At 44.7% G+C, this 13,683-nt stretch overlaps 1 protein-coding gene across 3 annotated transcripts in view; it reads right to left on the reverse strand.

Moving 5' to 3' along the window:
- Positions 1-13,683, reverse strand: part of Uif (sushi, von Willebrand factor type A, EGF and pentraxin domain-containing protein uif) — a 134,140-nt gene that overhangs the window by 9,526 nt on the left and 110,931 nt on the right. For all 3 annotated transcript variants that reach the window (XM_077686135.1, XM_077686136.1, XM_077686137.1), the window contains 12 exons: positions 12,857-13,022; positions 11,496-11,747; positions 10,760-10,960; positions 10,002-10,246; positions 9,309-9,404; positions 8,482-8,694; positions 7,702-7,817; positions 7,416-7,570; positions 6,537-6,727; positions 5,815-5,988; positions 4,539-4,700; positions 3,839-3,997 (listed from right to left, as the gene is read on the reverse strand). In XM_077686135.1, coding sequence (XP_077542261.1) covers positions 3,839-3,997; positions 4,539-4,700; positions 5,815-5,988; positions 6,537-6,727; positions 7,416-7,570; positions 7,702-7,817; positions 8,482-8,694; positions 9,309-9,404; positions 10,002-10,246; positions 10,760-10,960; positions 11,496-11,747; positions 12,857-13,022 — 2,130 coding nt within the window. The remainder of the gene's footprint in view (positions 1-3,838; positions 3,998-4,538; positions 4,701-5,814; positions 5,989-6,536; positions 6,728-7,415; positions 7,571-7,701; positions 7,818-8,481; positions 8,695-9,308; positions 9,405-10,001; positions 10,247-10,759; positions 10,961-11,495; positions 11,748-12,856; positions 13,023-13,683) is intronic.

Below are 13,683 nucleotides of genomic sequence, written 5' to 3' on the forward strand. Positions count from 1 at the left end.
ATTGGTTTAGTAGTAACCAACAGGTTGTGATTTCGTGCTGCAGTGTATTTCCTGCGACACAACGAAGTTTGGCTCGGGTTCAAGCCTCCTCTCAACTGCTTTGTCAGCAATAGGCAAAAATGTTGAGCAGTGCACATTTCAAACTATAAGTCTTAAATATTTCAGTCTGCAGAAGTTCATTCTAGTTCACAACCCATGTATGAGCTGGATGATTCAAATATTGCATGTCCACTGGCAGTGGTGTAAATCAAGAAAAATCACCCAGGGGGGACACACATCTTGCCATGGTGGCCATTTTGTTTTTGTAAATATAGGTTTTATTTTCAATTATATAAAAATTACTATCATGCTTTGAAATAAATAAAAAAAAACGAGCATAGGTTCACATCTATGTAATTTCACTGTGCTGATGCAGGCATTAAAAAAGATGAATAAGAAATATTTCATGCAATATGAGTAATGATCACCTAGGAGATGTTTCCTAGCTTTGACATTTTTAGAGGGTCCAAAATGAGAGTGCGAGGGTCCAAAAAACGAAGTAGCTTTCACTTTTGGATTTCGTAGCGGCTCTTTGGAAGGGCTTCAGATTTCAGAGTTGGTTTTAACGGAGAGTGTGCTGTACTTCATCGTCAACTTCAAGCAATTCACATATGATGTGTGAAAGATACATCTCAAGGGGGGGACACTTGCAAGGGGTGTCCCTCCCAGCCCGAACACAAGGAGTTGTCAGGACCCCTCTGACCCCCCATGATTTACGCCACTGTCCACTGGTATGTACACTATAGCAGGATTTTCAGCCCTTGAAACAAATACGTAACAACAAAGATCAAAGAAACAGCCAAGACATACTGTGTCACCTTAAAGTGTTTTGGTGACGAATTTGGGCCCTAAGAAAGGCATGGATTTCTTGAACCATTGCATGATTTTCAAGAGACTGAGAAACTTTAGTTAAAGAGCTGACACATGGAACCTACCAGAGGTGATTCTGTATGTCATTGGTTCAATTTTCTTCATTTTTACAAGCATATTATTTATTAAGGAGGCCCAACTTACCTGCACAGAAAAAGCATTTCATGAGCTTTATGGATCTGAATCATAATTGCATACCACTCGGCTAGATTTATTTCTCACTATACATGTTCCTTCAACTTACAGCATTAGCTGCAGTAGTGAGACCCCTATGGGCAAGCACGGGCTGTTATCCGTGAATTGTAGTGCATTTATGCCACTAGTTTCAGGAGCCACTAAGAGCATAGCTGCACCCGGTTTGTTACAGAAATAGAAACCAAGGACTTGATTTGAGTATGACTAAGAGTTTAAACTACTGAGTAGATATCTTCATGCATGTGTATTAATTGAGACTTGCACTTGGCTTTGCCATTGAATTTAATACTTGATGGCCATCAGCCGGTTGAAATGAGCCATTTACCAGCAAACAAAAAGCTTTTATTGGCCCCTTAGTTGTGTTGTTAAAGGAGCCATGAAGAGAAAACACAAGTTTGGTTCATTCGAAAGATTGCCTCGTTAGAACCATAACGACACCACTTATAACGCAAACTTCGCTCAAATAAGCTACATAATTAGGAAAAAAGGAAATGACCATGCGACCCACCAGCTCATTTTCCGCAACAGAACCTGTGATGTCACTTGGGAATGCTCTGCGATTGGCGGAGGCCGACAAAAGCAAACGCATGTTAGGCAGGGCTTACAGCTTGCATAGCGAGCTAAATGCCTGTGAAACATACTGCACATTCTTTTTATGACAAAGAACGGTGGAGTAAACGGTTGAAGGTCCGAACGAACTCGCAAGCGTGTGCGCCAATGCGTACAAAACTGACGAAACTAGCGCCGGCCGAGCTCGACATCTCGCCGTCGCGCAAACGAATTTTCGGGTTCGAGGCTCTTCGGGGCCAACGAACCGTTCAAGCACGCACAGCCGCGACCTTGCTTCGTATCGTAATCCCTTCACAGGAGGTTGGCCGTCATATCGCCAACCAGCAAAGGTAAAAATAGAAACGAGGGGAGTAAGGAACAGCAAGAAGCGACGAGATAGTGCCAGTCGTCGCGTAAGTTTCGAATGGTGTTGGCTTGCTGCTGTCGTTACGAGCTTGTTTCCAGTTTACAACCACTGAAAACTTCAGTTTGTTCAGTTACGGCAGGGACCCTTACGTTAGCTCACTCCTGGGACATGCTGGCGCTCGTCGCCGACTTCGTCAAATCGCTCTGACCTTGGGGAAAAAAATGGCGTAAACACCGCGCATTGACGCTCGTATCTTTCTGGTCGAAGCAGAGAGCTCGCGCGAACGGCTTTCCATACACGACACCGGCCAACTGGCATAAGTGATACTGCTACTGAAATTGAACTATTATTAACCGTAATCAAAATACGGCACATACGTACCAGTCTATATTCGTCCGTCGCGACGGGGCTGACGAGGCAGCGGTGCCGACGGCTGGGCGTTCGTCTGTTGTGGCTATCGCGGAATTGTCGCTTTCCCATCCACCGCGTATCCCACAACTCTTGCCGCTCGTGCACTTAGAAGCATTGAGCGTTTTTGTGGTGTGAGGTTGTTAAATGCAAGCCCGAGCTCCTCGGCGAGAGTTTTGTTCTCCGGATCAGGCGATTCCATGACTAGGGCTGCGGGTGCACTAGGTTTTACTAGTATTTTTAAAATGGCCGCCGTCTCGGTCGACTCCCGCGTGTGGGTGCTATATGGAGTCGACATACTAAGTATCTGTTTCATGGACCGGCTCGTATAACCCCATTGTTCACGTGACGAAATGCGCAATTTTAGCGGGAGATTTAAAATTTTGGCTTAAATTGCCTTATTTCTCAGTGAATAAAGCATCATTTGCTTCCGGGAAAGCGCTTGGGGTACTATGAAACACCTAATCTTTCGAATAAAACAAACTTTTGTTTTCTCTTCATGGCTCCTTTAATGATGAACAAATCAGCAATAAAGTGAGCTTCTCCAGCTATTAGGTATTTTATCACCGTTACAGCAGCAGCAGTAGTCTGCAGCCCCACGGTGGTGTAGACCATGTGAAACAGTTTGAAACTCAGCTGTTGTCCCATTCGATCGCAGAGCCTCATCACTGACTCACGTACGGAACCATTCTATATTGGAATTGTCAGTATAGCTGTCGCATGACAATATTGATGGGTGACAGGTGTCTAATGAGCAAGACGAGGCTTTGCCACTTTAACAAAAAGAGTGCAAATTTAGCGCTTTGCCAGGGCATGGTCACTGCATCAAGGACTAGCTTGTGCCATAGGAAGTCTGTAGCAAGCATTGCCGTGTCTTATCATTGCATCTAGTGGTGAAAATCTCATTGTCAGTGTATAATTGTCTGGGATTTTAAATGGTATTTTTGTTGTTCTAGCACTTTTTTTGAAGACCACCTTAACCCTCAACACCCACAACGAGAGGGGGGGGAGGGGGGTTAGTGGGTTGTGAACTCTTATGAGAGTTAGGTTTCCATAGAAGTAAGGTTTTAAATGTAGCGCGCTGCAAATACAGCGTGTGCTCTGTATTAATTTCTCTGTATGAGCAATGTTATAAATAATGTTATTTATGCACTGTACACTCATTCAGGGACTAATAAACTGACACTCATGTACACTTCTGTGATCCTTGCAACCTTTCAGTGGTGCATTCAGAAGCTCAGGACTATCTAGGCAGTTATGTGATACTATTCGGCTGCTAAATAGTGGCAAATCATTTCATTAGTGTCACTACACATACCTTGAACACCCTGAACTGTTCTTCATGTCTCCCATGCAGCTTATCACTGCCACTCAGACGTGAGAGACAGTTTCACTCATGTCGATCCTTACCGAGCGAGCACTGGTCGATGCTTGTGGATCCAAAGTTGGGCGTGGTTGTTCCAGGGGGACAAGGGTTGCACGATGCCATGCCCCGTGTTCTGTAGGAGCCCTTTGGACACGGGTCGCATTGCCCAGTGAGGCTGAGCTGCAGCCCCGCAGCGCACTCCTCTGCAAAAGAGTGGATCAGTTGGCAGATTAGTTTTTTTGCGGCTGTCCTGCATGTGGGAGTGAGGAACCATTTAGAACGTGTTTCACTAGCAAGAGAGTGTAGACATACTTTATGCTTACTAACTACAATACCTACAACTGTCTTTAATAGAAACTGCAGCAGTGCTTGTGTCACAAGCAGTACTGCAGTTGCACTAAAGAAGGAGATCAGAGTAACAGAGCCTGAAAAGTGCAGCCTTCTTGGCTTTGCACACCAATAGAGAAGGCGACGAGATAGATATTGGCATGGTATGGAAGCATGGTGGGGTTGAACAGTAGGCAGCCATTAATGAGAAACCTGGCCAGATTTCAAAACTTTTCATTCGCCTAATGCCGTCAAGCGTAGCTTCAATGTCCTGTTTTTCCTACAGTAATATCAGTGACAGGAGTGCCACTAGTGCCACTGTGTGTCTTGGTGACACCCAGTGTGAAGTCATGCTGTCAACTGCTCCAGTTGACACTACCGACCGGGAAGTTCTGGCGTCTTTCACGCTGCACGTACCTCGACACTCTTGCACAGAGACGGCCTCATTGGTCCGCGTGGTGAGGCCCGGTCCACAGGACATACACGAGAAGGCACCCTCCCGTGGCTGGTACATGCCGTAGCCGCAGGAACGGCACAGTCCCAGGGACTCGTCAAAGTACTTGCCCGTTGAGCAGCGCTCTGCACAAATAACAGTAACGTCCACGCCACCTCTTAGCTGCAATGAGTGTTGCTTGAAACACTGCGCATGTGCTTATTATTTTAAGGATAAGGTACCACATGGTAGACCCGAGCGCAAGATTGGCCTTCAAGCACAAGGTGACTCACATAACAGCAGTTGGTTTGAGAAAATGAAACGGGACCATTACGGCCAGTTGGCGCATGTTGCCAAATGGTAAAAACGATGCAGAGATGAGATACCAGACAGGAAAAGGCCAGCACTCGTCTCTGTCCCTCTCGTCCCTGGGGTTTTTACCTTGTGAAACGAAGCTTATAAGCAGCCTGGCCAAATAGCAGGGAGGAAGTGAACACTTCAGGAAGGGAGTAATGAGTGGGAGGTTCTACGCGTATCTCGTGCTGCCTCGACTTGCACCAAATAAGATGGGTACTGCTTCGCTCCTCCTACTCGTTCCGACTCGTGCATTTGTTAATTAGGGCTCCATAGGTGCTCTCAATGAGAGCAAACAGCATATTGCAGCTCATGTAGCCATGATGAACATACATTACTAAGAAAGTCATAAGGGGTAAAGTGTTTTTTTTTTTTTCAACTAGAAGTTGTAACACAATCAAACTGAATTTTTTTAGTAGACTTTTCAGCTTCAAGTTGTAATATGAGCCAGCCAAATAGCACAGCAATGCACAATTTTCGACGGCACATGAGAAGTTAGTAATACATGTCCACACGGTGTTGCACTCAGACAGAACATATTTTCAACTGATGCTGATGTTACCTTCCTTTTTTTTTTTAAACTATTTTTTTTCTAATGTTATCATATCTGGAGGTTTCAAATGCACACAAAAAGCATTGAGAGGATATATATAGACACAAAGCTTGCATGTGCACAGGGTGGCCCAGCACTATGGCGCATGTTCTTTGCTTTCCTGGGTCACTGGTTCCATCCAAACCAGAGGCACACATTTATTGATTGCCACAATATCCACGCATAGCCTGCTATCCTTCCATTGTTGGCTCAATAACTGCGTGTACGCGCTGTGTATACTTCTTGTTAGGCTTTCATGTCAGCAAAGGTACAAAATCCACTCAAAGAATTGCGTTAAAAGCCCGGAATTGTACCTTTGCACTGTCCAGCAGAGCGAGCCCCAGGGCCCGAAGTGACACCCTGTTTTCCTGCGATGACGGGGCATGGTTTGCACGCCAGCTGTCCCACATCATTCTGGTAGAAGCCAACGGGGCAGGATCGGCAGGACTGGGTGGCATTGTTGTAGTAGGTGCCCAGGGAGCACTTGACTGCCAAGGCATGGGAAAAGAAGGAGACGCCACCAGGGTGCATCTGTATTCATGGCGAAGTGTTCATTGCAAGCTCTAGAAAGAAGGCAAGCTCTACATCTACTTTTCACCTCTGTGATCGCGTTTCTTTCCTGAATAATGTGGGCATTCATTTTTCGAGCAGTACAAGCAGAATGTGTGCCATTATTTACCTAAATGCTTTATATATGTAAGAGAAGTTTCATTGTTTTGGTCAAGCCACCTAAGCTAGAGCTTCGCCTGTCTACGCCGAAGATGGGCCAGTATTTAAAAAAAATTAAATAAAGAAGGCAGCGCTGAGTTAATAACTCTTTTTTTGCTGAAAAAAGAAAAAGAGCTGTTGCTGGCTGCAAAACTTATGCTACCCACAAATGTTATCAGTGCTTCCACGTACTGACCCAGCTAGGTTAAAGCTTGAAAGGAACCATGGGAACGAAGTTTTACTTCATCGATTTTTTGTTCCGTGAACAATGTGTGTGCACTGCATGAGACGCTATAATGGTCAAAGCCTATCTCTCGTAGGGACTTACCACAGAACGGAGCGACCACAACTTCCCCTGCTGGACAGGCATAGTCTGTGACCATGCTAAGCGAGGTCAGGTCAGGAGTCACATTTGGCAGCGTGTCTCGTACGTCAAAGGCGCTCTGTTGCAGAACAGCGTTTTCCACTATCTTCTTGACCGTTGACTTTTCTTGTGTGTTTATGTTGACAACAGGGTCACTGTTAAAGGAAAGTAACATTCAGTGTATGCTGAGTTGAGTCATCTGATGTCATGGCAGTTGTCATCTCGCTGAATAATGACTAATGGACTGCATTTCTTTAATTAGTGCATCTTGATGTTGAAGCTCTGACAGGCAACTTGCATTGCTCATTTCTGAGTTCCGCTTAGACGTCAAGCTCAAACGATTGCCAAGTCAGAGTCAAACATAACGAAATCAACTTTGTAGCAAAAATATTTAAATTAGACAGGACACAGCCATTTAGAAAAAAGAAAAAAGAGTCCAGCTTTTGATTTTTGAATGAAGTTGTAAGCCTGCCCTAGCTTATTGTATGTGGCATTTGCATTCGCTTTGGTGATATAGCATCATATACTGCTAAAACAAAGTTCAGATGTTTCTCGCAAGTGAAGATTGTGCTTTGAATGGGGCAGGGTTTAAAGCAAGGAAAAATGTTTGGCAGTTAGCGCGACCCAAAACAGCAATTATTTCTTCACATTTTTGTTTTGTAAAGAGGCCTAACACCACAGAGACCGAATGTGACCGGACTACTGACAAGATTGAACTTGTGCCAGGACTGAAGCAGGGAGAGCTCTCGCAAAGGCTTAAAAAATCACCCTGAACAAATGCCTGTGAGCACTTTAAAGAACTTGACTGATGATTGACTGTCTCGACTAATTACTCGTGCTTACTTGTGAGCTGGGAAGGAGACGTCGATGGAGTAAATGTCACTATCGTCCAGCTGACGCCGAACCAGGCGGGAGTGCTTATTGCAGTTCACGTTGACATGAATGCCATTGCAGGAGCCAGGGGAAGGATCAACACATATCCTCCAGTTACGATTCACCTGCAATAGTCAACATAGAAAGCCATGGGAGAATGCACAACCCACCACTTCTTGCTTGAATATCACTGGTGCCATAGCAGACTTGGTTTTCGCAACCAAGTCAGTGCACTCAAATGTAATCTGCATCGTACCTGGAGCAGGCTTTCGAGAATGCGAGAGTGCAAGATTTTCTTTCCAGAGTCGGAACACACCACAGACGATGGGAAATTCATAGCGAGGCGGAATATGCGTTGAGCTGGTCTTTTGGCTGCGGATAAAAAAAGAAAATAGGGGAAATTCCTCAGTATCACTTTGGAGCATAAAAACAAATCTAGGTTTGCTGCATATAAAGTAACACACTATAGTATTTTAAAAGATCTCTGTGATGCGAGATGAAAATGACATCCTAAAACAAAAATATTCAAATATATATAAAAAGAAAACCTCAGGGTTAACCTATTTTTGCTTAAGGCCTGTGAAGGAATTTTTGGGGACTGTGAAGTGCTCATTTTTCTGTGAAGCACCCATGCTCTCCCTTCCACTTGCGTTTTTTGCCACGCATGTTGGTGGGATTTTGTCAAATACAGTACCAGGTGGTGGTGCTGTGAAAAGTTGGCTTTACCACAAAGCACGTTTGACCTGAGTTCACATTGTCTTTGTTGTTTTGTTTTTTCTCTTTTCTTCCAGTATCGCACTACACTGGGGCTGTGTGAAAAAGCACGCACAGGTACATTGCATATGAGCATTGCATAGGGCCTTTGAAAAACTTAAGCTGTGTCAGGCATTCAACATTTTTACCTATCACTTCCACTTGTGCAACAGGCCTCTAACACGTCTATTGTTGGGAACCATCAGATAAAATCCTGTCCCCATGGTTTTTGCAGCAAATTTCTTTGCAATGTGCAGGGGATATAAATTCAATGTGCTCTTACGTGAACAGGCTGGGAAGACGAGCTGGTCTCCAGGGTTGTCGCTTGGGCGCCAGAATCCCTCCGCACCGCAGACATAAAACTCCGGGATGCCCTGGGAGAACTCTTGGCCGTCCTCACAGCTGATGGTGCACATCTTGAAGCGACTGCCTGGGCCCCAGTCGGAGCAGTGGCGTTGGCCGCCAAGCGGAGGTGCAGGCAGGGGACAGAACTCACCTGCAAGAGGCACAAAAACCCAATTGCACAGGCAAGCCAGGTGCAAGCACGATGGAGGAGGTCAAGTGCTCTTGAAATAATGTTGCACCTGTCGCAAAACTTAGCAGTCCTGCATATATCCTATATACGCAGATTGATTGATTGATTGATTGTGGGGTTTAACGCGCCGACGCAACGCAGGCGATGAGGCGCGCCGTAGTGGAGGGCTCCGGATTAATTTTGACCACCTGGGGATCTTTAACGTGCGCCGAAATCTCGAACACACGGGCGTTTTTGCTTTTCGCCTCCATCAGAAAAGCGGCCGCCGCGGCCGGGAATCGAACCCGCGACCTTGTGCTCAGCAGCGCAACGCCTTAGCCACTGAGCCACCGCGGCGGGTCTATATACGCAGGACTGCAAAGCATTTATCAATGAGCATTTCTCAATGGACAATATTTGTGTTACTATGGTGCTTATCTTTATCTCTTTCGTGTGGTTGAAATGAAAAAAGAATATTGTTATATGAGCTACACGAAACGAAAAGGAACAGTTGTATTGTAGTGTTGTCATCTTAGCATGATCCTCTTAGCTTACACAAAGGAAATGCATAGTGAAAAAGGTCAACTCAGGCTTACTCAGCACGTGTATCCTGAAGTCGCACTGTGCCGCATTGCCAGCCTCATCCAAAGCCACATATGACAGATCATAGGTTCCTTTCATAAATGCTTGACCTGTGAGGGACAAAAGCCCAGCAATTAAGCAACCAGAAGAGCAAAAAAAAAAAAAAAAACATAAACAGATATTTGAAATTTGAAATGCACTCTGATGACTTGGTGTATTTGATGTGACACCCAAGATGGTTATTGAGCAAAAAAAATTGCACAACTCAATAATAGAACCAAGCAACTGCATTTGTCACTGCATTATCTCTATCTATTATGCTCATGCTTTATTAGAAGGCTCCAAAATAATTTTCAGTCATACATTCTATGCAATAACAAAACAAGACCGCATAACATAGCTGCGACATTGGGACATTTGTAGCTAACCACAGTTAGAATATGCGCAGCTTGCACCGAAGAAATTAATTTTGTTTAATTATTCACAGTGTCTTTGTCTTGTCGGTCTTAAACAGAACTACCATATGACTATAATCATGTAGACTACATTCCACATGACTAGGTGGTACGAGAATTACATAGAGCCATTTGATACTTTTGTGGCAACATGGGCATGCAAATTAAAGAGAGAGAGAAGAAAAAAAGAAGCAAGCAGACGACACCAAGTGACCAGGCATGGCGCAATGATGGAGCAGCAGTTGCCCTCACCTGTCCTGATACCATTGCGTTCGTGCACACGTAGCGTTGCGTAGTCGTCAGAGAACTGTGGCTCCTCCCACTGCAGAACCACTGAGCTGTTGGGTGTGACCACCCACATGTCCGGTGGGCAGTAAACGGTCTTGGGTGGTGTCTTGTCCTGGTGCCTGACGCGGCACTCATCGCCTGTGAAGCCAACCCCGCAGACACGCTGTCCACACTTGCCTGGGCCCTGCCTTTCCACAGTGCCATCCACCCTAGATGATGGGAAACGGAACAGGTTGAGAATCTCACATGTATTATTTGCTGCATGCACGTATGCTACAGAGAACTGTGCCCAAACATCCCAAAAAAGATATGGTACAACACGTTGGGAGAAACAGACAGGCTATAGCAGGCTCATATCTAGCAATTGTGCAAAGTGGACTGTCCTGCATTTGTGCAAAACACAAACTTAGTGGTTTTGCAAAATGGTGACATGCAGCAAACAAATGCCTGCTAAGCTGAAATGCATGCAACGTTCAGTACTAGCGCCTTAATGAAAGCTCCACTGGTTTTTTCTAGTAAGTGCTTCTAATCACACAGTTTGTGCTTAAAAAAAAGGACATAACTTACAAAAGGATCCCTCAACTTTGTTTTAAGTTAATAATTCTGTGTAAGCAAGTTCATTTACCATACTATAGTACTGAGGGCACCGGGCAGATAAAATTGGAGACGCTGCACTATGGCATCTAGAGGATGTAACATAGGAGCATTGTGGTTCTGCTGACCTGTCGTAGCCTGTCCACCTGAGAAGCAGTCCATCGAAGAGCACGGGAGCATTTTTGCAGCTGCGGAACTGATGGGGTATCTCTGATGTGAAGTCAAGCGGCCGGTCCCAGATGTTGACCCTGCTGATGCGACCATGGAAGCCGCTGTTTGCAGTGGCCTTGTTTTCTTCGTTCAGAGGGGCACCCAGGCTGACCCAACCACTGGATTGAATGAAAAAGATGATGATTGATTGATTGATTGATTGTGGGGTTTAACGCGCCGACGCAACGCAGGCGATGAGGCGCGCCGTAGTGGAGGGCTCCGAGTTAATTTTGACCGCCTGGGGATCTTTATCGTGCGCCGAAATCTCGTACACACGGGCGTTTTTGCTTTTCGCCTCCATCAGAAAAGCGGCCGCCGCGGCCGGGAATCGAACCCGCGACCTCGTGCTCAGCAGCGCAACGCCTTAGCCACTGAGCCACCGCGGCGGGTGAATGAAAAAGGGAAATATGAACAGCATGCTATGGCATTTGAGCTAAGATATGTATTTTTAAAGCAGCATACTATATAAGGTGAACAAGTCTGAGCATAACAATAGGCAGCCAGTGGTCTGGAATCTAACGAAACACATGGTTTTGTCATAGGGTGCAAAGCTGTGGCCATACAAAAAGACACATGAGACTCACAAAGGCGCTTGTCTGTTTAGTGCATGCATTCCCTTCACCAAACAGAGAAACGTGGCCAAAGGGTACGTACAAGTCTGGCAGCTGTTCCTGGTGGATGTAGCCAGTGACCATTCCCGCCACGGCCGTGTCAGTGATAAGTGTGAGGGTTCCGTGGTTGCCATCCCAGATGACGACAATGTGATGCCACTGGCCGTCATTGATAGGCACGTTGTCCAGGTATGGGATGTAGATGTCCGATGTCAGGTCGGGGAACAGCGACACCATGACTCCCGTGTCATCAGCCATGATAAGCTTGCGCTTTCCAACCGGCAGGTAGGGGGACCTGAGGGTTCAACAGAGGAGGGAGGGAAAACAAATTTGCTGGTCTGCTTTTCTTGATGAATGGTGGGGCTCACCGTTCTCTACTCAATAAGGCTTATTGCAACAAAAAAAAAATCAAAGCGACTTTCAGTTGAAAACACCTAGTTAATTTTTAGACTACAGCTTGAAGCGTGCAGTAGTGAAATAGTATATAGCAACTCATATTTGGCCTGAATCCGAAGAGCTGTGCCAAGCGCTAATTGATAACAATTCATTATCATGAACCATCTTTATCAAGGATTAAAAGGGCACAGAACATGTGATAGATTGGGCCCATGTTATTTTTTTAGGCAAGCCTGTCTAGTTATAAAAAACAATTAATCACGCATCGAATAGGAATCTCTTACTTTATGACACACGTACTGCATTGAAAAGGACATATTGTGAAAGATTAGTGGTTGCAAATGACCAAACATGAAAATGTTGGGCAGGAAAAGGTTTGCTGGGGGTCTGCATTCTTGCGAGAAATAGCTGCAGGTGTGGTGTTGTCCACAACAATGGCTTGCCTAACTCTTCTTTTGCTTAAAGCTGCCTTTGAATCAATTCAGTGGTAATTGTGAGCAGGTTTGTTTTTTACATACCCCTTAACACCTCTTTGCTCCACAGCTTGTTAACCTATTTGGTCACAACTTCAAGAACAAATTAATTACTCCATGCCTATCAATTATTTTATATCTAGTACTGCCTGCCTAAAATATGAAGCATTACTAGGTTCTTCATTATAAACCATCAAGTTCTGAACAAACAATGCCGCTTTCTTTTTTTTTCTGAATCAACTGTCTTGGCTCTACTTGCTGATGAGACAAGTTTCTTCTTACATCTCTCATTGCCAACCATGCTGATGGGCTTGATTTACATGTTGTGTGTAGTCACAGCTGTTCTCTAGTCAGGTGGCAATGGTATCCGCATAAACTAAAAATGGTGGCACTGTGACTGTAGAAGTATTTTCTACCTTCAGAAAACATTTTATCACAGTTTCCTTTAGTTAACAGGGGGACTAGTATTTGTTTCGAATCGAACATAAGTAAGGCATAAAATATATCCACAGGAAAGGAACATATGTAAACTCACTGTACGCTGTAGAGCGTGAAAAATGTTCCTATGGAGCTTGGTGTGTTGTACTGGATCCACATGGCAATGGTCAAGCTCTTGGAACCAAGCTCAAATGATGTTGCCAAAGCAGCACTGGAAGATCGGCTTTCGTCATTGATGTAGAGGTCGTAGTCAATGTTGATGGCTGTAAAAATGAACACAGTTTTATGATGTAAATGTGATGGCTTTTGTGATGATGTAACAGCTAATGCATCTTGCTTTAGTCTCATTTATCAGCAAACCATAGCAGACATGTTGCTATTGCAGTCCTTATGCTGCTGTTTGCACTTTGTTAAGTATTAATCAAAAATACACTTTTTCCAAGAATAACAGCAAGGTGCATGCTACATGCAGCTGGTGCTTGTGCATATTTGAAAGCACCTGGTAGTTCTCATTAATGTATCTATAGCCGGCTGCCATTTTATTTTTCTCAAATTACAGCTAAAAAGCCCCACACACTTCATGTTACAAAAGATGTTCATGTTGTTTGCTCTTCACTGATTTAAGTCCCTCTCGTGAAAAATATGAAGAATTAGACATTCCACTTGTTTAGTAGACAAAATCAAGGTGACTACTGAGTTTGAAACTAGAGCCTTGCAACTGGACAGGTTGGCAGCTGTGACCTGCCATGAAATAAGCAGTGATTGTAGCTTCGCGAGAAGGGAATGCGAAACCTTTGTTTTTTTTAAAGTGATTTTGTAGCACTTATGATAACCATCAGGCTCCCATTCCCCCACAGTTGTACATCTTCTCGACCTAGCAATGACCAAGTACACCGGAAGGACTAGCACAGCCAGCATGGCCTG

This window comes from Haemaphysalis longicornis, unplaced genomic scaffold (assembly GCF_048455015.1).
Source record: "Haemaphysalis longicornis isolate Haplotype H1 unplaced genomic scaffold, Haemaphysalis longicornis Haplotype H1 scaffold_1, whole genome shotgun sequence".
Classification (NCBI taxonomy): domain Eukaryota; kingdom Metazoa; phylum Arthropoda; class Arachnida; order Ixodida; family Ixodidae; genus Haemaphysalis; species Haemaphysalis longicornis.